This window comes from Notechis scutatus, chromosome 2 (assembly GCF_049901735.1).
Source record: "Notechis scutatus isolate UNSWTSFEM ecotype Mainland chromosome 2, rNotScu1.2, whole genome shotgun sequence".
Taxonomy (NCBI): Eukaryota; Metazoa; Chordata; class Lepidosauria; order Squamata; family Elapidae; genus Notechis; species Notechis scutatus.
The window spans coordinates 114326718-114353747 of NC_142010.1; the positions used below are offsets into that span (position 1 = coordinate 114326718).

Sequence of the window (27030 nt, forward strand, 5' to 3'; positions counted from 1 at the left end):
AATGGTGTTCTCATTTGAAAGGATCTAGGCAGATTTTTATTTGGGAGAAGGAAAACCGTCTTTTTAAAAATAAATTTTTTTGGAGACCTACTGATTTTACACTTTATAGCATCAGCTCCTTTACTATTAGAAAATGATGAAACTCCTCTGTAAAGTGCATGCTGTGAAAAATTAGCTTTCTTCAGGTTGTTTCCTAGCTTTAAATCCAAAATATAGAATTGAAATGCTCATTTACTGAATTTTATACCTCATGAATCCAGCATTAATTTAGTTATCAAGAATACTGTTAAAATTGACACACAGGAAAATATGTATCAGAACAGCCAGAAACTGAAAAACTATCCTAGAACAGCAGCATCCTTCTGCATTATAATTGCACAGAAGTTATTTTTCTAGAAAAAGGTGTGCCACTAATATATTGCAGCAGCCTCTGGCAGCTTGCTTGGTTTCTATACTGGGTCAAAGGAGGCACATAGGGACTCTGTTTCTCCTCTGTTAAGTCTGACTCACCAACATGAATGCAATTTCTTGTCACCTGTAACTATTGGGCGAGTGCTCAAATACAAAGCTTGCTTTGGCATAATTTTTAACAACACATTATCATGAGGCATCAGTGTAACCAACCTGACCTATATACAAATACTGTTCTACAATATCAGTGTACTACTATATCATTTAACCAATAAACCAAGACCACAACAGTAATTGAATTTAAAGAATTTTAATACAAACTTAATATAAACTATTTCAGTCCCTCTCTTTAACATAAGACATTGACTCAAAATACTTTTATACCTTTTTCAAGTATTGCACAATGTAGGTACAAAATTAATATTTACGATTACATTTTCTTCCATAATATATAGCAAAAAATCTTTTAAACTTTTTAACAGAAAATACAATTTGTGTTTCTTTCTTGGAAAAGTTTTCCATACAGTTTGAATTCCACCACTTAAGGAATATTTGTACACTTTTTAGAACTGATGTTTTTTTAAGATGGATTTTATAATTTCAGTAAAAAAAATACAACATGAAGCTGCTGCAGTTGTCACAGATCACTGTAGTAAAAAGATAAAAATGCAATACCATGTTGTAGAAACAATATATACTCTGATATTTTACAAACTTTGTACTAAATTAAATTATACAATTAGAAAAGACCAATAAACCCATTTATTAGTGCCAATTTTTTATGTATAAAAAATCAGCTGTCCTTGCTATATCTTAAATACTGTAAGAGGCCATATCTTGAATATATTTAATGTACAGTCAGTAAAAAATAACTTTGTGCTTGGTTGGCAAATGAAAAAAAGATGCATGTTGTCCTTATCTAACCAAGCTTGAATGTATTCATACTACAAGCTTTTTAGAAAAAACTCAAGAGGTGAAAAAGTTAACACCCTTGGGTACGTGCATTTCAACTTGTACAATATGATTTGTATTTTTTTTTTTAGTTAGCCATAACAGGCTGGAATTGCTGGTTAGAGTACTGCATGCTATTTAAACTGAAATTCAAGCCATCCACAAAAGACTTTTCATTTAGACCTCCATAGGCTGCAAACATATCAAAGGCATTACTGTACTGGAGAGGACTAAGGTTAAGGGGATTGTCTCCAGGGAACAGGTTGTTTGTACTACCTTGGCCCTGTACATTAGGGAAAATGAATTCCTTTGCGTTAGGAGAAAGGGCAGATGTTTTCTGCTGCTGTTGTGTTGGTTGTTGCTGTTGTGAAACCTGCTGGCTGTTGAGGCCAAGACCATAGAGTGAGTGCATGGAGGACGAAAGAGCTTTCTGTTTCAGCAGATCGTTGACATTCAAACCAAGATTCGTGGGAGAAGTGCGGGCAACCTTGTTGGTACGGCTGCTGTTCTTCATTTTGGTTGAGCCAAACTTGGTGGCAGCAAACGTGGCAGTGGTGAACGTTAAAGGCTGAGTGGAACGGGGCATGAAGGTTGGGCTCACAGTGGCAGAATGACCAATGGGAGGCGAAGGAGAGCTTGATACAGAAGATGTGGGGTCACTAATTGGCATGAACACCTGGGCCTCTGGGTTAAAGCTATTCTTGATTTCTTTATCTAGTTCACATCCATTTTCACTGGAATCATCCACATAAAGCACTTTCACTGGTCCCTTTTCACCAATTTGGTATGAAACCTCAAATGGGTCAATCCAAACACTAAGATCCTGAGGCAGATTGCCACGAACATCATCAATGTCCAAACCACTCTCTTTGGATGCTTGTTCAATGACTGGGTCCACTTTTTCGCCTACATGTATACATCTAAACCCTGATCCTTTATATGGCTTATCTGGATACCAGTGCCCTTCATACTTCTTCTTAAGCAGTCTTTCAAGTTCTTCACCAAAAATGTTCACACGTCGTCTGGGAAGCTTATTGTACAAATATGAGATAATAAAATTGAGTGCTACTTGTATTTCAAGCTGCATAGCTGCTACAGCACAAAATTACAGTCTCTGTTTCAAACCACAACGATCAGGAAAAAAAGTTCAAAATACCACAGGAAAGCAAAAATTGTTTTCAAAGTGCTGATTTTAGTTGATAATTATTCTTCAACCTTGAGTAGTGTTGTTCCTTCACGAGGGGGTAAAGAAGAAAAATCCACGTAAGAAAAGTACAAGAGAAAATGAGCAAATCCTATTAAATCCACTTTCCCCAAAGCAGGCTATATTTTTTACAAGCAATATCTGCAAAACTGTTTGATACTACTTTCACAAATACTATGTAGGCTAATTAGGGTAAATATTCCAAACACTACTATAAAAAGCACCAATAACATGTCTGAAAGTATAACATTCCAAAACTTGAGTTTTGTATAATTGTGTCTTTAGTATCTAACTGGAACCATAAAAAGCCTACCAAAGATTCTGTATTAAATCTATTTCTTAGGGTTCACTGAATCCAATTGTAATACTTGATGTTATTTTCTCTACTTAGATTAAAATAGTCCCTTCTGTTAAAAGCTATAAAAATATCTAATATAGCATTTGCAATATTGCTTCAGCTGAGTCAGAAATGTCATAAATAATATCTTTTGACAGTTAAAAAAACCCTACATGTCAGCTTCTAGAATCATTTTTATTTAGGTACAGGCATGACATGTATTTTCATTAAGGAGAAAAAATGCAAAGAAGCCACTCTAATTCTGTAACAGCTTTTAAAATTACTAAATCAAGACTCCTTGGGAGAGGGGAGGAAACCATTCCATAATAGAAACAGTACTGAACTAGAACATATAATCCATACAGGAATCTTTTTCCTCCAATAATGAAGCGGTCAAATAATTGTTGGTACAACTTTAATTACAAATTAAAATGAAAGGTAAATGTGAATATGCTTGGAAATTAAACTGCCAGCTTTTCAATTAAATTCCTTATTTAATTTCCAAATTTAAGCAACTAATAAAAATTAAGTTGTATTTCCTTCCATATTTTTGTTTTTCACTGCATTGCACTGCAACTGTAGTTTGAAACCTACCAAATTTATAAACCAGAGAAAAAAATCTGCTTCAAAATTTCTAAAATTTGCAATAGTTGATTTCAGATCTTCTAAAGAAATTTCCTTTCCTTGTGTGCCCTTTTTACATGATAAGAGAACCACCAGCTGATAAGGCAATCTTTAAAACGTTTTGCTAGATCAGCAGTGGGTGGGGATAAGAAAAGATCAAGGGCAAACAGAAGATATTTACAAATGACATATGTAAGGTATAGAACTGATTGAGGAAGCTATTTAAAATTATCCATTCGTTTAGCTCCCTTGCACTGTAGGAAACATAGTACCCACTGATGTTGTACGGTATGGCACAAAAAGACTAAAATATTTCAAACACCTATTTTTAACACAAGCCTTTTAAAATCAGTTAACCCGGTTAATTACATCAATCATAGTAGTGGTGGTGATAGAGAGCTGGAGAAAAGCAAGTATCTTAAGCAGAGTAATACAGCATTACATAATCAGGCAGTTGAGTCTCATTAGATTTCTGCTCACAGCTCTCGAAGCTCCAGCAGCAGGAGAAAAGTGTTTTCTATGAAGGGGAAAAAATGATTGGCCAAGGCCGGCCTGCCTGCCTCTCTGCCTCTCTCTCTCTCTCTCACCAAGCCCAACAAAATCCTGTCGTCTCTTTGCCAATCTATTTTTGCCCTTTATACCATATGGGACAAGGAAGAGACTTCGCAAAAACTGATACAACTGTGGCAATGCTACGGGGTTATTTAGCTCAGAAGCCCTCTTCCCCCACCCCCTCCGGCTCCTATTGTCTGCCTTTTTTAAACCCTCTTTTTGCCCATATAAATATCGGCCTTAAGAAAACTCCACCTTGAAAAAAAAAAAAAAACACACATCGCCCTTTCCACCGTGTGGCCGAAGCGCTACAAACCACTTACACGTAAAACAAAAATCGGCCTGTCAGTCAATACCTCAACGCCCCTCCCCCCCCCGCCGCCTTCCAGGGGTCAGCAGCTCCCACTATTTTCCAACCCAGGCCGGTCCCCTCCCGTCGCCCAGCTCTCCGCCCCGCGGGATGGGGGGACAAACCCTCCAACTGCCCTCGCTGCGCCGCCCCTCCAACCCCCTCCCACACCACGGCGGCTGCTTGCTGGGGAGGGGCCGGCCCGCTAGCCCCAGACAGCCAGCAGGGATCCCGGCGCGGCGCGAGCAGCCGCCTGCCCGGGACCCTCCTGGCCGTACCTCCCCTCCCCGCATTCGCCGGGAAGGGGCTCCGCCCGTCGGTCCGTCCGCGCCACTCCCTCCTCCTCCTCCTCCTCCTCCTCTTGCAGGGTTGTGTCAACACCCTTCGCCGCTGCCCTGTCAGCCCTTCTGCCAACACCCCGCTCGCCGTCAGCCTGCTGTTCCGCTCCCTGGGCGCGCCGTCCCTCTCCCACACGAATGGCCGTGAGGGCCGAGCGCTCCCCCCGCGCCTCCCCCACCACGAAATCCGCCAGCCCACCCCACCCTGCGCCGGGCTCCTCCGCCGCCACCAGAAGTGCGAACGACACTCACCCGGGTGAGCGGAGCAGGTGGCGTGACTGGTAGTGCAACAATTCCGGCGAGAGTCCGAGGGGTGCGGAGGGCACGGAGGGGGCTCAGGAGCGAAGCCCCATTCCCCGAAAGGACGCTCGGGAGAGGGGGGGGAAAAAGAGGATGGCGCTGCTCGCCTCCGACCCGAGAAAAACACGCACCCCTCTCGACAGCTGCTCGACGCCTTCTTGTAAGCGCCCGAATGTTCCTCCGGCCTCTATATATTGCCTCCCACGCCCCGCCCCGTTGGGCCCCGCGTGGTTACGCCCACCCGCTCCCCGCCCACCATTTAGCCTGGCCCCACCCACTGGCCTACCAATCGGTCGCCCTCGGTTTCAACCGCTGCTAACGATTGGGCCTTTTCGCCTGCCAATTAAGACCGCAATCCCTGCCCCGAACTCTCCTCCCCCCACCTCCAAACCCTTGTCTTCTTTTCTCGTCCGCCCTCTGCGCTCGTCTCTTCTTTCTCTTTAGGGCGAAAGAGTTAGGGGTGCTTTTATTAAATACATATATAGACCGACATCTGTAGACAGTCCGACAGGTATGTGTCTGTATGGTGTATTTTTCTGCTGTCCAGATGGCTTTACTATAAAAGCCTTACCCACTGCAAAACTCCCCCGACATGGCAAGAATGGGATTCTCTGCATGTTTCACTAGACTGAGGTTAGGTAACCGGGAGAAAAATATATTAATATCGGGTGGAGGTGGGCTTCTCCCCTCCTTCTGCATCGCTCTCCCAGCTTTCTGTGGGACCTGAATTCTTAGGCTTTCCTTTCTCAGTGTTGACAGCTGTTTCCAGCTTCTGTTTATTTCATCTCCGTTCTTCAGCCACGGCCACCTCCACCTTCCCTATCTTTGCGGGTGCTCAGCCTGTATCACATAGCTTTCCCCTCCCCATCTTCTGTGTGTGTGTGTGTGTGTGTCCTCCTCCTCAACGCCATCTTGCTTTAGGTGCCACCGCTCTCCTCTTACTCGCCCTTCCTCTCCGGGGCCAACGAGCCTCTAAAGTTAAACCCCACCTCCAGCTCTCCCGTCGCTGACGTCAAAAGACGCGGACGTCACGCCTCTTGGCACCCTCTAGAAAGAGAAAAACTACGCATCCCAAGATGCCTTTCGCCTTGACGTCACGGAAGAAAGCGTATCTGAATCCAATCGCCGCGTCCGGCTCTTGACAATAAAGCAACGTTTGTTCAACTACGTACAATATGTATATGATTGGGGGAGAGAAGGACGGGGAGGGACGGCTTTTGTACGCTTTCGCTTGCCGATTGTTTTCCGTATTACCTTGCTAGATTGTTTAGAAAGGGGTAATTTTCCATTTCTTCTTACTTCACATTAGTTGGGAGAGGGTTTTTTTTTTTTTAAAGAGCTTGTTTCACAGGTCAGAGAAAGCGATGTCACTCCTGAATCCGTCTCTGCAACTCTTGCTCCCGAATAGGCAACTACTAAATATCCTTCTGTAATTGCTAAGATGCCAATGGTATAATTTCAAGAGAGGAAACTATTTTTTTATAAAAAAATGGGATTTTGACTGGGTCCGTAATTGCCTTATATTTCTGTGAAGAATAGTCCCCGTGTATCTTCATCGTACAGACTTTGTTACGGTTTACCTTCCTAATGAATATCGATATATCTAGATAGACCTTCTGTCGCTGCGACCTGCCCACGTATCGGGAAAGCATCCTTAACTTAGGGCGTGGGGCCTGCTCCTGGATATCCCCTTTCTAAGCTAACGACCCCCCGGCGGGGCCTGTTTCATGAAACGGCAATAATAGTATGTTTGAGGAAAGGAAGGACGCAGCCAAGGATATTAGAGGAGGGGAAGGGTGGGGGGAGGGCAAAAAAAGCTCCCTTCTCTTTTCTGCCCGTTGCAGCAGAAAGAGACAAAGGGCGATGTGGCACTGAGTGGGAAAAGGGGGGGGGAGGAAGGAGGGGGGGTCCGCTCTCTAGCAGCGGCAAGCCCACACAGTACCCCAGATTCGCCCCCTCGTTCTTCTCTCGACATTGGCTCCTGAGCCTGCCAGTCACCCTGGTCCCGCCCCGAGTTGAAACGCTTGGCTTGCCCCGCTGTTACTCCTGACCTTAATTAGGATTTATTTTAAAAAAAATAAAATAAAAAATTATAAAACTGCGGGAAGGAAGAGGGAGGGAGGCAAGAGCCAGAGAAGGAGTCTAAGTAGACCGAGGAGAAGGCTGAGAAACGGGGAGGGAGGAAGAAAGAAAGAAATCACCATTGGGGTTGAAAAAGCTGCCCCTCCTCCAAAGGTGCAACCGAGACCTGTGTGTGTGTGTGTGTGTGTGTGCGTGTTTGCGGTGCGAGGTCCGCCCTCTGAGGCAGCTGCCTCTGCCAGGCCGGATCCCCGCGGTTTGTTTGCCAGCTTTACCCGGGAGAGATCTCTGCCATCTTCGCAGTAAAGACAGGAGGGCGGGCTTCTTCCCTTCCAAAAGGTCGCTGCGTGTCCGAAATAGGGAAGGGGGGGGCACTGAATAGAGAGGCTGCTCGGCGGCCGAGCCACCCCCACCTCTTAAAAGTCCCGTCCTGCGAGGGGGGGGGGGGTCGCTACAGAATTGAGGCTCCTTCGTTTGATGTCATATTGGCACCGTGGATTGCAACGGGACACCTTTGAACGTCCCTTTTAATATTCCCAGGAAGGAGGATTTAAACATGACCTGAAACGTAGGGTTGGTGGTTTTTTTTTTTTTTTTGTATTAGCCGAATAAAAGACAAAGTCTATTTCCTTTGCTGTTAAATTCCATTCGAAGTAAAAAAAAAATATATCCACGGGCAGTAACGATAACCGGTTGCCTCCTGCGTCCCCTTTGAAGTCATAATCACTCGATTAGGATTTGGTTTCTAGGGGAAATACGTCAGGGGGGGGGGAGTCAGCAAGAACTATGGCCTCGTTTAGCTTCCTCGGGGGTCGCCCTTAAAGAGCTCACCGCGTCCTGGATTGGCCGGATTGAGCTCGGAAATGTGCTCCCCCTGCGGGGTCAGGTGCCCTGCAATTCGGCGTGATTTATTCCCAGGTGAGCGTATACAGCGCCTGGTTTTTGGTTTGAAACCCACTCCACTGAGATAGAATGACACCCTAGAACTAAAAGCAAGATCCGGTAGTTCTGTAGCCTTTGGAAAAAGGACTTGAAATAGCAAAAGCTCCACCTGGATGTTGCAAATAAACATAGGTCTAAATCTAAAACCATGAGCCTAAAATGTCCTGCAGAGAATGAACCCAATGCATAATCCTTGATAGAGAATTATAGTAAATTTCTTGGGAATATACAAAAGGGACAAGTAGTTGGATTCCTGCTGGTTCCCTCAGTAAAGGCATATAAAGAGCCTCTCTGCTTAGGAATGTGGTAAGAAGTCCATAACCCAAACTGGGCCAATGTATCTGAAGAACTGGTTGAGTTAAGATCTGACTGATAATAATATATACAGTACATTGCTTACATGTAAATTGGTTGGTTGCTGCACACATGTTGATGTAGTTTAACCGAGATTTGTTAAAACCCTTACACTAAGTGATAAACCATTGTTTGCAAGCCATAGAGGGTTCAGACAAGATGAAACAAGCTGCTTGATGACTTAGGATATTGTTGGAATGTTATGGGAAGTTGCTCGTGTATTCCTTGCATGCATAAAAAAGTTTTAACTCGTTCAGACAAGGGAAATACTGTATATATATATATATATACAGTAAATCACCTAAATTCCTTAGAGAGAGAATAGGGTAGCAGTATAATAATTGACATTTAAACACTTTTTTTCTGCATTTACCTAAAATTGAATATGGATGCTTCAGAACACCTTCGGTTTTTATTAACTTTAATGATACAGGTTTGAGCTTTAGAAGCTGTAAAAGGGCTGGAGAATAGTGTGTAGTCAGCGAGTTACTTACCCTTGAGTTCCATTACTTTTTTTTTTTTACTACTTTGCTATATGAGGCTAGGTTAGAACAATGTGCAAGATCAAACAGTAAGAAACCACATTTGTACCATATGAGAATCCAGCCAGATACATCACAAAAGGGTTATTTTAGATGTATTTTACGTCCAGCAGTATTTTTAGAAACTGTTCTTTTGTATCATCCTTTTATACATGTTTGTGTAAAATTATCTGTTGTCCAATAAGCTGGAGAATTGTCATTTTTCAAGCTAATGAATGAAGTATTCTTATTACTTAAAATACATAACTTTAATCATAAAGAGGAATGTGAATAATTGTTATAAGCATATTATATGTTGGAATAAAAAGACAAAAATAACTGGAAAAAAATCAACTAGCAACAGAATTTCAGAATATTTGTTTGTTCTGAAGAAGGCTTATACTTTTATCTCAGCATAACAGATAATTTTATATAAACAAGAGCTTTGATAATCAGGCAGGTCAAATAGTTTGGTGGGGATTATTTCACTGTATTTTGGGTAAATGCATTTGATATGGAATCTTTTTGTGTATTTTCATGGACATGGTATTAGTTTTTAAACTAAACATCAAGGTATTTTTAATAGGAGAGTGCATTGTCTATATCCAAACTTGTATTACTCCCTAAAAGTAAAGTAACATTGGAAAATCCTGGTTTGCATTCACTGTAACATTTTGCATTTCAGTAACTCAAAAGTTAATATTTCTTTAAGATAATGCTGTATTTAAAGACACTGTTTAATATTAAATAATTTTATAATGTATTTTAATCTTTGTATGGAAGAGGGCCATCACTATTCTTGAGGGTCTTTAGGCTTCCCATTATGAAAAAGTGTATTATTAATATAAAAATGGAAATTACTTTTCAACCTCAAGAGTTTTATCAATATGTTGCACCATCACATGTATCATGGTAAACTGAACCAATTCAGTTTGGAATTTGTTTTTAAATAAAATGTTTGCATGAACGGGTAAGATGAGATTCTTGCAAATTACTGAAAATATGCCAATTATTTGTTCCTGCCCGACTCCTCTACATGTGTGAATGGCAAAACAAAGTAAAAAAAAATCCTCTCTTTGGATCCAGGCTCTTACATTTATTGAACAAGGTTTATAAGTTATTCCAATTGAATCTGACTCCAAGCACTATTATTGTTATTACCAATTTATTCAGAATTTGAGAATAAACTCAGCTTTCCATTTGTGGCTTGTAAGAATGTAGCAGCTCTGATTCTAATAGCACCTTACACATCTAAGCACCCTACACTTCTAATAGCACCTTACACATCTAAGCACCCTACACTTCTAATAGCACCTTACACATCTTTAGCCATTTTTCCAAATAGGAAGAAGCATGCAAGATTGAAAAGACTACATTTATTAGCATATAATGTATTCACAATAAACTGAGATTTACAAATGTTCAGTAGGTTCACTGCAAGCATGACTAAGTCTAGATTCAGCCAATTAATTGCTGTGTGTAATCATTAGAACCATCCTTCTTTTAGCAGTAAGAACTATTTTGTTTTAAATGCCACATTTGCAATTATCGCAGGTGTGTCAACAATAAAGAAGTTCCAGTAGCAGCATTTCACACTGTCATCAAGGTTGAGTTAACATCAGAGTTATTTCATTGGTTATACCTAATTCTGTAATTCCACAGTAGTCACCATCATCATAGGAAAGATAATTGTAACTCCATATATGTTAAAATAAACAATTTGCCATCGTTGCTTCCCCCCCCCTCTCCTATGAATGACTCCTTTCATAGTTGCATTTTTTCTTCTTTCCCTTGGAATATGAATTACTTTGTCAGGTTTCTGCACACCACGATTGTTGTGGGGCTCTAAGAAGGGTGTTGATCCTTCTGTTCATAAATCACAGTTACTAATGACTGTTGTGGCATGTGGGAGGATTCAGTTTTCATTTGGCAGATTTTTTTTTCATAATCTGTCAGAAGAGCAGGCAGAATCCTGATTGTCCTCTCAAATGTGTCCTTTGCTTGCAATGGAAGAGAGAGATGGTGGGAAATCTGCAGAAAATCCCCAAACCATTTTTTGAATTGGAATAAGGAAGGGTCTTGACCTTACCTCCAGCCAGCATGTGCAGTTATATGTGCAAAATACATATTTGTTGACTTCTTGTGGGGGTGGGGGGGTGGGAAGGGCAGAAGTGCTCACAAAGCAGTGGTTTTCAATTTCCCCGAGGAATCCTGCAATTATAAGACTTACTCACTTGGAGGAATAACAGCAACAATTAAACACAGCTAGTAACCATTGGGTTTTTTTTTTCCCTTGCGATGGTTGTATCATCCTGGTTATGATTTTAGTGGCCAGATTACTGTTGTCAGTTGTAGGCCTTGGTGGCCTACAGTGCTGTTTTAACTTGAAATACACTCTCCCATCAATCAGGAGGACTCTAGTAGCCTTTTTTCAGACAAATGCATTTTAATGAATGGTGCAAGCTTTCATGAGCCAATGCTATAGTTCCCAAAAGCTTATACCTGTTATAAGCTGTTAATAAACCACAATTAATTAGGCTGAAAGGGACTGTTCAGGCTATCTGATGTTTGGTTGCCATAGACTATCCCAGCTCTTGTCCTATAATATATTCCTCTAGAATAAACAATGTAAGTTTATAAAGGTGTATGTGAAGTACAGAAAATTGGCAGGGTCCCCCCCCCCCACAGCAGAGCCTAGAGTCACAAATTCAAATATTCATTTACATAATGCATAATTAACTTACAGATGATTCTGCTGCTGAAGGAGATAATTACTGATTTAGGCAGCCTTAAAGGGGATTTGTCAAATTAACTGAGGGGTCAATGAATGGCTCATTTATTTTATTTAAAATATTTCCATGCTAGCTTACTCTTAAAGCAATTCTTCTACATAAACAAAGGGAGTGAGAATGTAAAACAGAGTCATAAAGGATTATAAAGGTGTAAACAATAACCTACTAATAGAAAAACTAAACAAAAATAAAAAGTATCTTTATTGCACACTAAAAGATGAGCAGTAAAAGAGCCAATTTATTTTCTCATGGAAGACCATGGAACTCCAGCACAGAAAAAGCTTGCTGTGCATTCTTAGAAATCTCCCGTCTACTGAAAGTGGGACATCAAACTCTTCAAGGACAAATGCAATAGGTAGACTTTTAGGGGAGTGAGAGTCCTTGAGATACCTCAGTAACAAGCCATTTCTGACTTTATAGGTAAGGACCAGCTCTTGCAATTAAGCCGAAAAAATAATTTAGCAGCTAGTGCAATTGTCACAAAGTTGGCATTATGTGAACTGCATAATATGTTCCAGGCAGCAATCAGGATACCAGAATGGATTCTGAACACTCTTCAGGAGTAGCCCCAAGTAATGAACTTTGCAGTAGTCAATGTAATGGAAACGAAGGAATAGTAACTCTGGCTAGAATTCCTTCAAGAAAATTACCATCTATTTCAAGTACATATAAAAGTCTCCCTGGCCATATACGAGAATCCAGGTGGTCAGTGCATGCCTCAAATTGTGGGTATGCAAAAACAATGCAGTTCTGTCTAGGAAACTGTGCAGTATTTTCATTCCTATATTTGATTGTTTTCTGATCAACAAAATGCTGCCTTACCTGCATGAGTTTGAATTTCCTAATACATATTCATTCTAGAAGTAATGCCAAACATTGTTGTTTTTTTCAATATATTGAAAAGGATACAGTTATTCAATCATGGTGCTGAGAACCAACATCCAAACTGCTAAACGCAGATACCAAAAAAGAGGATAAATTAGAGAGGCAAAGTACCCTATAATAGCAGCCGGGAGCCCCCAATCTTTTGGCCACTAGGGGCCAGTTCCACGGAGAGGGATTCTTCCATGGACAGGAGAAGGCATGATTTTACCTGCTGCCTGAGTCCCATGGATGGGGTTTCACTTGGTTGCACAAATGGGTTGTTGGCATGCTGTGGCCCAGTGCCAGTTCCCGGACCAGGGATTGGGGACCCTTTGTAAAGTCAATAGCTAAGATGCCGTCGGATGAGTATCATTTATTTATTTATTTCATTTTTTTAAATATCCATCAGCGATAGTTCTGAGGTTGGTCAGTCAAAGAGAACTGAACCTAGAACTAATCAGTCCTAATTTGGCAGATTATTTTAGGATGTTACTATGATTAACATATCATGAGCCTTTGAGAGATTCACCAGAACCAGTAAAGATCCAGTCTTTATTTTCTGGTACTGATTGTCCGCACAGGTGATCAAAGTTTTACCTTTTCCCAAACCAGGTAAATCTGGTTTAGAATTGTCTAAACACTAAATTTTCTGTTGGAAAACCAAAATATTTCAGTATCTTGTTTAAAATATAATATTGGAGATTGATCAATAATTATTGAAAAGATTGGGATCAGATGTAGAGCTTTTCTCACAATCACAACTTTGTCTTTTAGGTACATGGATACAATAGCACTGGGGACAAAATATTGACTTGACTGATCACAAGAAGCAGGCCTCTGAATACACATTGCGACAAATAGCAGCAGTCCACAAATAACAGGGAAAAGCTGATTGTTTTTAGGTTTTATTTAAATATTTTTAAAAGAAAGATAAAAATTATGCAAACCAATATGTAGTAAGAAAAAAAATTGAAGAAAAAGCTAAAAGTGCAAGAAAGGGGAGAAAAGAAAAATAGGAAAAAGATATTTAGTAGCTTCCAATGTTCTTTACAGCAATTATAAATAGAATTATAAATTTTCCTCTTACTCTATGGTTACAACATATCTTCCTTCTTTGTATAATCTACATCTATCCAATTATAAATAGAATTATAAATTTTCCTCTTACTCTATGGTTACAACATATCTTCCTTCTTTGTATAATCTACATCTATCCTATTCAGAACCATAAATTATGATTTTATCTTTTTCTCCCAAAAAATCTGTAAGGGGTTTCTAGTCAGCTATAAATGAAAATATTGTCTTTTCTCTGATCAAAGAAGTCAATTTAACCATCTCAGCAAGTTCCTTCATCTTTACCAATCATTCCTCTATTGTGGGTAATGCTGAACCTTTCCATCTCTCTGGATACAATGATCTCACTGCACTTAAGAACACTTAATATATAAGGTGTAAAATCATAATGTTACCTCAGGCTGCAGGTGTGAGATTCTTTTTTTCCAGGAAGAAGTTGCACCGACATGTGAGATCTCAAACTTTATCAATATGCAGTCAGCTCATGATCCAAATGGAGCGCCTCTGTTTTTAATTATTGCATGGCAAGAGAAGATCAGCATACGTGTCAAGTCCTGTCACCGTAGCTCATTCCCCTTGCATTGTGCCAACTGCAAGCAGAGCGATGTATTGTTCCACTGAGCCAGATGGAACAAAGGAGCTTTTGAAAGCAACAGTATTAAAATTGGAGCATTGATTCATCTTGTAACCCAATCCTAAATATTTCTCTCTGTACACCACTTCCAACTCCTCCTAGTAATTCATTCAGTTAGGATGTCCATTCACAGTCTCCCCCCCGCCCCCGGCCGAGGTATACTTCGTTTAAAAAACTAACCATCTTTATACTGCCTGAGGATAAGTATTGGTGCTTTTTTTCAATTCATATACTTGCTTTCAAAAGTTAGGTACCCGTGTTCAAACTATCTGTTTCATTGTCTTCTAATCAGAAGCTGACATAACCACCGCATGATATGAAGTACAACATGACATATTTCTACAAATGTGAATACATACTGGCTATTTATATGCAGTTGTTTACAAATTTAAAAAACTGAATATGGGGGATGCAAATATTATGATACCTTTTTAGTTTGAATGTTGTAAAACTTCCTCTAATAGAAATAATAGCTCCAAAACTTTCTTAGAGCCAACTAAGAGCAATTCTCTTCTTTGCTTATGGATTTTTCCCCCCAACTCTTCCTTGGCTACATTCTTAGATCTTCTTGAAAGTCTCAAGTGATGGCACTCCCACAACTTCCAAAAGCAAGCTGTTCCATTGGTTGATTGTTCTCACTGTCAGAAAATTCTCCTTATTTCCAGGTGAAATCTCTCCTTGTTCAGTTTCCATCCATTATTCCTTATCTGGAGTTTGGGTGCTTTAGAAACAGCTTGACACCTTCCTCTCTGTGGCAGCCCCTCAAATATTGGAAGACTGTTATCATGTCTCCCCTGGTCCTTCTCTTTACTAGACTAGCCAAGCCCAGTTCCTGTAACCATTCTTCATATGTTTTAGTCTCCAGTCCCCTAATCATCCTGGTTGCTCTTCTCTGCACTTTTTCTAGAGCCTCAATGTCTCTTTACATGTTTGATCTTCCCACAGATTTTCAATCATATTCAACTAAGTAACATTATGTCCTGTAAGCGAATATCCCACAGTCAGTGGCAACACTGAAACTGAAAACAGAATGGATATTCCAGCAAGAGAAATAACTGGAATACATTTCCAAATCAACCATGAAGTATCTTCACATACCTGAAATTTGAAGGTTATTGAACATCTGTGGGGAGATTTCAAACATGCGGTACATACAAGAATATCTAAGGATACTTCTGAATTAGAAAAGAGTGTGGGAAGGTGAATCCCACAAGAAATAATTGAAAGGCTTCACTTGCTTCTGAAAGCACAGAGAAGCTGTTATTTTTGTTAAAGAAGGTGTTAGCAGTTGTGACTGAAAGGATGTCCACATTTTTGCACCTTCCATATTTACCATTTTGTTATTCTGAATTCGTAAACAAATGCACATTTACAGAAAGCTTCTGTATTAAATACAGTACTATTAGAGGTTGCGTCACCTTTCAGAGATTTATTGAAATGTAAAAAGTCAGATATGGGTGCTTAAACTTTTGAGATGGCATGTCTGTACTTTTTGCATCTTGGAAGAATTCTTCTTCCATGCTTACACATCCACAATCGTTTCTTTTAATTTAATCGAAATTACTACAAAATACCTCTGTATTTAAAAAGAGCGATAAAGACACTGGGACCTGAGAATGAAGGCAGAAATAACCAATAAGCAATTAAAGTGACGAATTTAAAAAAATCACTATTATTAGGTTTCAACAATAGTAACCTATTTCAAAGCTGTTGTGAAGGTGATATAATACTTGCCTGGAGAAATGAGGGATCAGAATTAGGTATGTTCTCTGACAATAAGCTGACAACTAAGAATTGTGATCCTAAACTGCTGACAAATGGCCACAAAATATAATGGAAACAAAATCTCCTTAGATCTTAGGAATAAAATGGAAGACAGCTGCTAGTGTCCAGATGTGCCTCTTCTGCAAGAGGAAAGCTTAAGAATCTACAGCTCATTTATTTTCATGGCCAAACTCCACAGAATGAATAAACAGCCTTCCACCATTTTCATACTGCTTTCATTCTTGGCCATTTGTATTTAACAGTTTACTTCTGGTTGCTGTTGTTTTACTTTTCTTATCCTGCTGTCAGTTTATTCATTGGTGAGTGAGTACACACAGGCATAGAGTATATGGTTTGCCTGGACAAGGGCTCCTTTTTCATCAGTTGGAAGAATCTGATAGGTGACAGTTAAGATCTACTTAAGGTCTCAGCTCCTACTTGCCTGAGCAGACAGAATAGGGCTAGCTAGACAAGGAAGTTGAGGTTGAATAGAGTAGCTTCCCTCAGGGAAGACTATAGCTTAGAGCAGGGGTTTGAAACACAAGGCCTGTGGGGTGCTTAGATCTGGCCCATGGGGCCAGCCTGGAAATAGCAAAGGACCAGCCCGTGGTACCTCTGCTGCAGAAAATGGGGCATGGGGGTTGTCATGCAGTACTCTGCCAGCAACCTCCCCCCAGCTAGCCCCTTGGAAGACAACTACAATGCTGATCTGGTCCTTGAAGAAATCCAGTTTGACACCCCTGGCTTAGGGGTTTTAAGCTCATGTTTTACACCTGAAGATTCCTAATTCAGGTCCAATGTCTCTAGGAAGAATATGACCCACTGTACTTTACAACACTATTAAACCATTAGTAGCCCAGGCAAATGATTCAGGCTACAGTATTATGGTAGGTAATTTTGTTTAATGTGGGGAAAAAAACCCAGTTTCCCCAGTTGGACCTGCTTTTCAGGGCTATTTTAACCAGGTGGGGATGGATATACAATTTAAACAACATTTTTACCTTACATATTTAAAGTCAGGATGTATAAAACTGTTGTTTAAAAACCCCCAACAAGCTTGCTTTGGGGCTATAGATTCAGTGCCAATAGGAGGCCTAATCTAAAGATTAGGTTGAGTAAAGCATAAATAAGTGAGAGGAAATGGCAAGGGATAAAAGAAGAGAATTAGGAAGGAGCAAGACAACAGCTTTAAGAGAAAAAGGCTCATGAATACAAAGAATCTTAAAAGGACGAGACTCTTAAAAGAAGCCAATTCATAAAAGTAAGCCATTTAAAGCAAGTGCAGGTCTGATAAAGTAAAATTAAGATGAAGACAGGGGATAAATGAGCAGAAATGCAAGACATGAAAGCCAGGCAAGCAACAAGACTGAGGAATGAAATAACTGCTTCTACCCTGCTGGGTTGCTCCTGGCAAGGTACTTTAATATTAGAAAGCTGAGGCATTAGGAATGCTTTACAAATAGTAGGAAAAAAACATTTCATTAATAATAGGTATCCCTAGCATATCACAAGACTTTGCATAGGAATTATAAATGTAGCTTTGTCTACTTAATATTTTCTTGGCAGGACCAAAACCAGATTAAAGGTAGATAACTATGACCAAGAACAGAAAAATCAAACAGGAAAGGCTCTGTTGGTTGCATTAACTGAAATATTCAAGGTAAAAAGCAAAAGTGTATAGATGAGCTGTGTGAAAGGACATCAGATAATGGAAACTGAGCAGAGGTGTGTGTGGTTGATAGGCATGTGTATGTATGTGTGTCTGAAAGAGAGAGACAAAAAGAGAAGCAGAGGGGGAGAGAGAATTACATCTCAGTGGATTTAGGGTGGAATGGTTGAGCTGTGCTGGATTGTGTATGTTTTGTAATAGTGAAGTCCTAACTGCTAGATGCATTCAAATATTTTATTGTTTCAAAGCTGATTATCCCTGTAAGCCTTAGCTATTTACCATACATTAAATCACTTATTAATTGGCATCATTCCATCTTTATTTTTCTAATATTGTAACTACTGTTTACACATGTCTCAGCCCATGAACGTGTGTTAATGTTGCTATAATCATGGCAATTTAGAATAAAGGCAGCCTTCCTAATCTGATGGCCACTATTTTATTTGTGCTGGACAAGATTCTCACCATTCCCAGTCTTCAAAGCAGTGGATGTTCCAGTCAGAAATAAGAGAAAATCTGACCCTACATTTCTGGATAATTACTTTTGAGAAAAGCTGGACTAAAATACTTGTCTTTCAGGCTCTAAGAAACAGAGTTATGCTTCCTCCATTTTTGTTGCCCAGATGCTTAGAAATAACTTCTAGCTGTAATTCTTACCCATGCCAATCCCAAAAAACCAGAGAACATCATGATAGGCAATTGTGGTACCTCCTGCTTGATAGGGCACAAAAGCTGGCATCTATCTAACTTTCCACAAAGGGTTTTGCAAATTTAAATCATGACAATCTGGCAGGAAGGACTTTACAAAGTTGCCAAGGTGCCACCCCCTCTTCAGTTCACTGTAATAATGGGAAAATTATGGCGTTTAAGCTGGCTCTGCAGAGAGGATGAAGAACCTAGAGCCAAGAGGTGGAGTAAGGTGAGAAGTCCCACCAATGAAGATAGAACTACTCCAACTTAGCATGTTCTAGCACATCTATTGAGAAATCAGAATCTGTATGTTTCCTGCTGAGTCTGAAATAAGTCAAAACAGCTGCTAAATAAAGAATGCATCACTGAATCACACATGTATGAGACTGATCTGGAAGCAGAACAAATATCACATATGGTGATGTCCAGAGGTTCCTAACATTAACTCAGGCTAGGATTTACAACATCTACCTTGGAGTCTCTTCTTTATGTGAGAAACTAAGATAGCAATAGTTTTTTTTTTTTTAAGAAGTTGCTTAGTAGGTATATGTTAGACAATACAGTTCACTATCCCGTATGCTTAGAAGATGAGCATAGGGTACATATCTTAACTGTGAGAGAAACTGAAGGTGCTAGAGAAGCCCATTTTTTGAAGATAATTTTTGAACTGCAAAAAACAAGTTCAACCATTGTACTTTTGTGCCAATGTGTTTGGTACAGGTTATAAATTAAATATTTCCTGGCTATATTTTCTTCCGGGGGTTATTTTCAATCCTTTGCCCACTTTGTAGAAAGGTATTCATTCTGACCAACTGCATGTTCTATATTCTCTTAAGTAAGCCCAATTTGGGAATTTTGGAGCCTTATCTATCTCTTCTTGACTAGCCAGAAAACCATATGGCGTGACATTTGTTATCCCCACTGCTGAACCCTATCTTGCCTCTATTTCAAATCACTACAACCACCTAACTTCCTTCCAAGCTAACAGAGCTTAACAGATTTTATACATATTGAGATGTCTTTGAGCGGCAATGAACCAAGGGAAAATATTACTTTAATACCACTATAGTTAGATATGATTTATGGATGTCTGACTCATAGTTGGGATCAAGATGAAGGCAATGTCATTGGGACACACAGCAGGAAAAGAAACTGCCAGGGCACGTCTTTGCTAGTTTTAAGTGCAAGTGAAAATTCCAGAAGTTATCCAATTACTCTTGTACCAATATGACAGTAAGGAAGTCAGGCTTTCTATCATCTCAATAATGGCTGAGTAAAATTCAAAAAAATGTTGTCAATCCTGGAAAAATGGACCAAGTCAGTTTCAGTAGAAAACTCATTGGTTCAACTTTTGTCTTATAAAACAGGAAGTATACTAATTTCCCAAGGAATTAGATTGATAGTACAGTATTAGAATACTAACATGCATTGTACTCAACTATGTATGAAAAATGTGATTGTCCAAAATATCTGTCATAAAAATAATTCATTTAAAAATCTTTAAACAAAAAAAATGTTTGAAGAGGGCATCTATTGTAAGGGAGTCACTGTACTCTTGTGATACAATGTCCATGCAAATCTGCATCAATAGTCCCGAATAAACTAAAGACTTATTTTTCATTTTGTATTTCCTCTCCACAAAATCCTTAATTTTTGTTTGGGCTATTTCAACCACATACACAAACCTTATTTTTTTCCCACACCCTTTTTGAGAAGCAAGGTGAAAATCAACTGCTCTTTTTATCATAATGTATAAAGCTAGTTTAAACAACTGGATAAATTACTACTGAGTCACTCTGTGGTGAGGATCTGTGGTAAAATATTTAACTTTTCAGACATGTCCCAAACATGTCAGAAGAAAGCTTTTTATTTATTTGTCTGTGCTCTAAACAAATAGATTGTGTACATTTATGTTACAGTTCTGTTTGCTGCTTTTCAGAATGAGGTGCTAAAAATCTATCCATTATTCAACTTTTAAAGCGTTTCTTTTCCTACAACAGTATTTTGATCAATGTGTGCTTAATCTCTTATCTGTGATTTCATTATTTATCTTGACTGTGGTAATTCTGTTCGATGTAGTCTAAATCTACCAGCTTGAAGCTCATCTGCTTTCATTGACTTTCTTAGTTGCTAATGAAAAAGTAAGGCTATGGTCCTGTACAGGCCTGTTGGTGAATAAATTGCTTGAAATTGTGTGGAATAGTAAATAGACTATGCAGTTGCACTGCTTACATTTATTTATCCCCAGTAATAAATCATTTCTGGGAATGGTACATCAAAAGACATCTGACAGCCTTCATTCATTCTATATGTACTCGAATCTCTATTCCAAGGATCTTATACACAGTTACTTTGATAGCTGCTGATAAAGTAGTAATGAAATCTCTCATGATACAAGATGGGAGGAATTCAGAAGTGCAAGAAAAAGAGAGAAGCTAAAATGGCTTCAACAAGTGAAACTCACAAAGTTACATTTTGCTGGGAAACCATTCTTCTTTTATATGGTCCAGTAGCATTCATCCAAAATGGCTCATGAATAAAAATATGCTATCCATAAAGGGGCTTTAAATAGATTTGGATAAATGTAAGTCCAACCTATACAAGTACATTGACTTAGGGCAACACAGAAGGGTCCATTAATATAGCTAAAAACTAAAGTATAATGAAAATTCTGTTCTACTTCTTTTGAGAAAGGTGCAGGTTTTAAAATATGCATTTGCCTTAAAATTCCAAATATAAGTTTGTCCTTATTGGGCATAAGACAGAGGTTATGTTCAGCAGGTTCTGACCAGTTCTGGAGAACCAGTAGTGGAAATTTTGAGTAGTTTGGAGAACTGGCAAATACCACCTCTGACTGGCCCCGCCCCCATTGATTCTCTGCCTCCCGAGTCCCAGCTGATCAGCTGGGTTTTCTTTTGTTGTCCTGCACAGGAGAACAGAGCTGGAAAGCAGGTTAGTTGGGTGGGGAAGGAATGAGATTTTGCAGTAACCTCCCCCTAGGAGTGAGAGGGAATGGAGATTTTGCAGTAACCTTCCCCTGCCACGCCCACCAAGCCCACAAGCCACAACCACCGGTAGTAAAAAAAAAATTGAATCCCACCACTGGCATAAGATATTCTGTGCCTTTATTATTTAGTGAACAAAACTCTTCTATTCCATTCCAATGTTATAATTAAAACTTCACAACAAACTGGGACAAATTCAGGCCATTTAATAAGCTACCAAGAGCAACTTAGGAGAATTACCCTGGTGTAGTGGATAAAGCACCAGACTAGAAACCAGGAGCCTGTGAGTTCCAGTTATACCTTACACACAAGCCAGCTGGGTGATCTTGGGCCAGTCACTTTCTCTCAATCCCAGGAAGGAGGCAATGGCAAACTATTTCCCCAAAACTTTGCCAAGAAAATGGCAGGGATTGTCCAGGTAGTTGCCAAGAGTCAACACTGATTCAAAGGCATACATGCACACAAGAGCAAAGTGGGCTTAATTGTGCTCAGATTACTCGTAGGCATAAAAAAGAGACCAGCTTCGACCATGCTGCCCTTGCCGTAACTGCTTTTCTTGGTTTTTCGGATTCCCACATCATCACCCCGATCTTCCAGGTTTGGCTGCCTTAGATTCCCCAACACAGAGGTCATTCTATCCATCTGAAAGAAGCCAGTCTTTTCTATCTTTTGCAGCAACTCAAGCAGCCCATTGGCAGTAATGTTTCAATGTCAGAATCCACAAGGATTTTCCTCTGAAGGGCACAAGAGGCTGATTAAAACACACTTTTGCACTCACGCAAGTTTTTGTATAATTTAAAAACAAAACCCCCCCAAAAGAGTACCTATGGGCAGTTATTTGTTGTAATGAACAAAACAAAAAACAAAAAAAACCCTACTTGCTTGAAATATTTTTGTGTTTGGGGAGTATTAGACAGCCTCTGAAATTTTTTTCACCCAGGCATTAATTTGAACAACTTTAAATATTATGACTATGTGCCTGCAGCTTGGGACAGGCAACTTTGATGAAATGAAAGATAAACAAAAAGGACTCAAACCTCAGATTCAGCTGACTCTAGCAATTAGACATGCTAGCCCTCCAACCTTTAACTTCTCCCTGGAGGCATCTTTGAGTATAGCATAAACCTGGGTGGAGAAGGATAACCATGACCCAGGTATATTGGGGGGGGAGGGGCGCACCTACAATCATTAACTAGGAAGCAGCCCACAACTTGGATGCAAGCAGTTGTCAGAGAAATCAGTGTTTGCTTGACCTGCTTTGGAGCCTGATGACAGGCATTTGTCATCCTGACACGAGGAGATGCCTGCTTTGCATATGCCCTCTCTCACTCATTTTAGCGCACATTATTCCCACAAAACTGTGTGAAGGGTTGTGATTTGATTACTTATTATTTAAAGCCTGAGCGTAACACTTTTGCCAAGAAAAAAATGTTTACCACAGAGGTCTCCAACCTTGGCAACTTTAAGACTTGTGGACTTCAGCTCCAAGAATTCTGGGAGTTGAAGTTCACAAGTCTTAAAGTTTGCCAAGGTTAGAGACCCCTGTACCAGAACACAGTTTACATTTCAGGCGTAAACTCAGGTAAGTCCTCGACTTAAACAGTTCACTTAGTGACTGTTCAAAGTTACAACAGCGCTGAAAAAAAAGTGTCTTTTGACCATTTTTTCAGACTTATGACCATTGCGGCCTCCCCATGGTCGTGTGATTTACATTCAAGATGCTTGACAACCGACTCACATTTATGACGATTGCTGTGTCCCAGGGTCATGTAACCACATTTTTGCCACATTTTGCCACAAGCAAGTCAATCGGGAGGCCAAGGTCCCTTAACAACTAGGTTCCTAATTTTTCGACTCCAGCAATTTCACTTAACAAATGTGGCAAGAAAAATTGTAAAGTGGGGCAAAACACACTCAACACATTTCTCAGTTCGCAACATAAATGTGGGGTTCAATTGTTAGTGGAGGACGGCGTGTAATTTCCTTAGCCTCAGCCTGACGTCCCGAAGGTCATGACTTCCAAGGAAAACGAGATGGGGAAGGTAGAGGGGGAAAAAGGCAAGTTCAGATACACCTGCTTAAAATTTGAGTTCTCAATTTTTTAAAAAAAAAAAACTTGGAATGGTTAACATGAGGTGACATTTCAAGAAGGGTCGAAAGCAGCTGATTTCTTAGCAGCAAAATTTTCCTTTTTTCTTTTGGCCTCTTTTGTTTTGTAGCCTTTTGGAGGTTTAGCTGGAGAAAATGCGCTCCGATCCACAGCTAAGACCCATTGCGCAGAAGGCCTGCTGGTGGAAGTCAAATATATAGCAATTACACTTAGGCTTATATATCGCTTCCTGGTGCTTTACATCCCTCTCTAAACAGTTTACAGAGTCAGCCTATTGCCCCAACAATTTGGGTTCTCATTTTACTTACCTCAGAAGGCTGGAAGGCTGAGTCAACCTTGAGCCTGGTGGGATTTGAACTGCCACATTGTAGGCAGCTGGCTGCAGAAGTAGCTTGCAGTACTGTACTCTATCCACTGTGCCACAGAGGTTCCTATATATGCTAGCATAGTGAATTCATATTAGAACATCAGTGGATTATTATTATTATTATTTTGTTTGTTTGTTTAAGCTTTAATCAAATAACAAAATAAAAACACACAAAATTATAAAGGGGGAGGGAAAAGGCACGCAGGACTTATATTTAAGGGTGCGTATGCATACATAAACATAAAGGCCTGCAATAAATGGCAACACTACAGTATTTCATTATGATCACCCATAGCTAACAGAGTTAGCTTCACCAGTGGAAGCCTTATTAATGTGTTACACAGTTCTTACTGTGATATTGTTCAATAGTTTTTAATATTTTAAATCCTCCTGTAATCTGCTCAGAGAATTTCAGCTACTGGGTGTGTTTAAGATCAAGAAAGGTACATAAATAAATCCACAGGATAACATTTCAGAAAAGGTGAGGAGTGGAAGGAGTGGTAATTATTTATTTTAATGTTGGCTGCCAGGAATCTCAGGGTAATGGACACAAGCTCCCCCCTTTTTGTGTTTAGGGAACTCTGATAAACTGAATGGTTCTCCCAAAGTCACCCCATTTGCTTTATGGCTGAAAAGGTATTTGAACCCAGATTCAACACCAAATATTTCAGGCACTACAGACAGGTGGAACTAAGTAGCACAAGTAAGGGCCCGGATGGAATTCCGTCTGAATTCTATAAGGGGTTTCAACAGTTATTGGAGGAGTTAATGACAGACTTATATAATGAAGCCTTGGATAGTGCTAATATACCAAAGTCACGGACCAAAGCGTATATAACCCTTATTCACAAAAAGCAATCAGACCTACAAAAAATTCAAAATTACAGGCCAATATCACTTTTAAACGTATATTACAAGATTTTAGCCACAATATTGGCGGAAAGATTAAAGAAAATATTAAGTAGGATTATTCATACTGACCCAGAATGGGTTTCTGCCATATGGACAAATGAAGACAAATACAAGAATAATTATGGATGTTTTAGAATTCTATGAAGTACACACAACTAAAACAATGGCACTGATGTTTTTAGATGCTCAGAAGGCTTTTGACAATTTGAATTGAAATTTTCTTATTAAACAATTGACAGGCATGAAATTTGGTGAAATTTTTTTAGGATTCATTAAAACAATATATAATACCCAAACTGCAAAAATATTAATAAATGGGGAAAATACAGATAATATAAGGATAAACAAAGGTGTAAGACAAGGATGTCCCTTGGCTCCCCTACTTTATATACTAGTAGTAGAAGAGACGCTACTGGTACAAATCTGACAAAATCAAGAGATCAGGGGGTTAAAAGTTAAAAAAGAAGAGTACAAACTTCAAGCATTTGCTGACGATATGGCATTTATAGTGGAAGATCCCCTGGAAATGACACCCATTTTGATGAATGAAATAGAACAATATGGAGAGGTGGCAGGGTTAAAAATTAATACAGAAAAAACAAAAGTGATAACAAAAAACTGTACAAATGAACAAAAGGAAGAACTAACAAAGAGATTAGAGATACAGGTGGTAAATAAAGTAAAATATTTGGGGATATGGCTGACAGATGCTCGTCAATTAAAAAAGATAATTATGATAAATTAACAATTCAAATATTTAAAGACTTAGATAATTGGGCTAAATTACAAATATCTCTATTAGGCTGTATTGCAATAGTAAAAATGAATATTTTGCCAAAATTGTTGTTCTTATTTCAGACGGTGCCAGTCAAGTTAGAAAAAAGCTTTTTCGAAGAACTAAATAAACATATATCCAAATTTATATGGCAGGGAAAAAACCCAGAATAAAATGTAAATTACTACAGGACGATAGAAAAAAAGGAGGCTTTGGTCTTCCAGATTTCGAAACATATTACTATGCTGCGATAGCAACCTGGCTCAAAGAATGGGTTAATTTGATAAATAAAAGGATCTTAATATTAGAGGGCTTTGATCTCCAACTTTGATGGCACTCATTTATGTGGGATGGAAAGAATATACACCACTTGTACTTTCAAAGGCACTATATAAGGAATGTGTTATTAACTATTTGGGAAAAGATTAAAAAAGTACATTACTTTAAGGTCCCACTCTGGTTATCTACAATGGAGGCAGTTACACATCCAAACGTTTTAGATTTTGATAATATTGCAAGATATAAAGATCTATTATATGAAACTGGAGAGTTAAGGGGTAGGAATCAAATACAAATTCAAGGAAATGAGATCTCATGGTGGCCCTATGCGCAGATACAAACGCATTACAAAAAAGATAAAGAACAATTTGGTTTTAATATGACCTACCAAGAATTAGATAAGATTTGGCATGGAGAGGAAAGGAAATTGATTAGTAAAATATATAAATATCTATTGGATTATAAATTAAAAGAAGAAACAGTCAAGGAGTGTATGATAATTTGGGCAAAAAATGTGGGCCAGAGTATTGAATTAGACAAATGGGGACGTATTTGGGAAATAAATTACAAACTATGTCAGCCTCGTACAAAGAGAATCTCTATAAAATGGTATATCGTTGGCACTTGCCACCCGCAAGACTGGCTAAGATGTTCCCGAACCTCCCCCCAAAGTGTTGGAAATGTAACTGCGTCCAGGGAACATACTTTCATATGTGGTGGACATGTCCATATGCCCAGAAGTTTTGGAAAAATATCAAAAATTGGATTCTAAATATAACTAAACAAGCTGTAAAACTTGAACCCGAAACCTTTTTGCTGGGTATGATAGACTCAAAAATAGAAAAATATATATATCAATATTTAATCTTGCACATTATAATGGCAGCCAGAATAAGCTACTCTCAAAATTGGAAACTGTCTATTGTCCCTTCAGAGGAGATGGTCGTTAAAAAGATTCACGAGTGTGCAGAGATGGACAGCCTAACCAAATTACTTAAAAAAAACAAAGATAGTGAATGCTGCAAAGTTTGGAACTGTTGGTATGAATGGTTAAAGAAAAAGCAACATTTGACAACTGAATAAGTTATGAAACTATGAAGGACGTGCGTTTAATTATAAAGTATTCTGTGAAA

At 39.2% G+C, this 27030-nt stretch overlaps 1 protein-coding gene and 2 long non-coding RNA genes across 3 annotated transcripts; 1 reads left to right on the plus strand and 2 right to left on the minus strand.

Moving 5' to 3' along the window:
- Positions 1 to 705: 705 nt before the first annotated feature.
- TOB1 (transducer of ERBB2, 1) lies at positions 706 to 5232 on the minus strand. The gene is made up of 2 exons (XM_026667374.2): positions 5019 to 5232; positions 706 to 2594 (listed from the first exon to the last, which is right to left on the minus strand). Exon 2 carries the CDS (start codon positions 2447 to 2449, stop codon positions 1451 to 1453), a length of 999 nt encoding a protein of 332 aa, XP_026523159.1. The 5' UTR covers positions 2450 to 2594; positions 5019 to 5232; the 3' UTR covers positions 706 to 1450.
- A 5875-nt stretch (positions 5233 to 11107) lies between these two features.
- On the minus strand, positions 11108 to 14182 carry LOC148132196 (uncharacterized). The gene is made up of 2 exons (XR_015747685.1): positions 14088 to 14182; positions 11108 to 11173 (listed from the first exon to the last, which is right to left on the minus strand). It is a non-coding gene; the product is annotated as an uncharacterized LOC148132196 (long non-coding RNA).
- Positions 13391 to 16291, plus strand: LOC148132197 (uncharacterized). Its single transcript, XR_015747684.1, has 2 exons — positions 13391 to 13512; positions 16188 to 16291. It is a non-coding gene; the product is annotated as an uncharacterized LOC148132197 (long non-coding RNA).
- The last annotated feature ends 10739 nt before the right edge of the window (positions 16292 to 27030 follow it).

Excerpts from the sequence above, each read along its gene's own strand:
- TOB1 (XM_026667374.2), bottom strand. The coding sequence starts at position 2,449 with ATGCAGCTTGAAATACAAGTAGCACTCAATTTTATTATCTCATATTTG.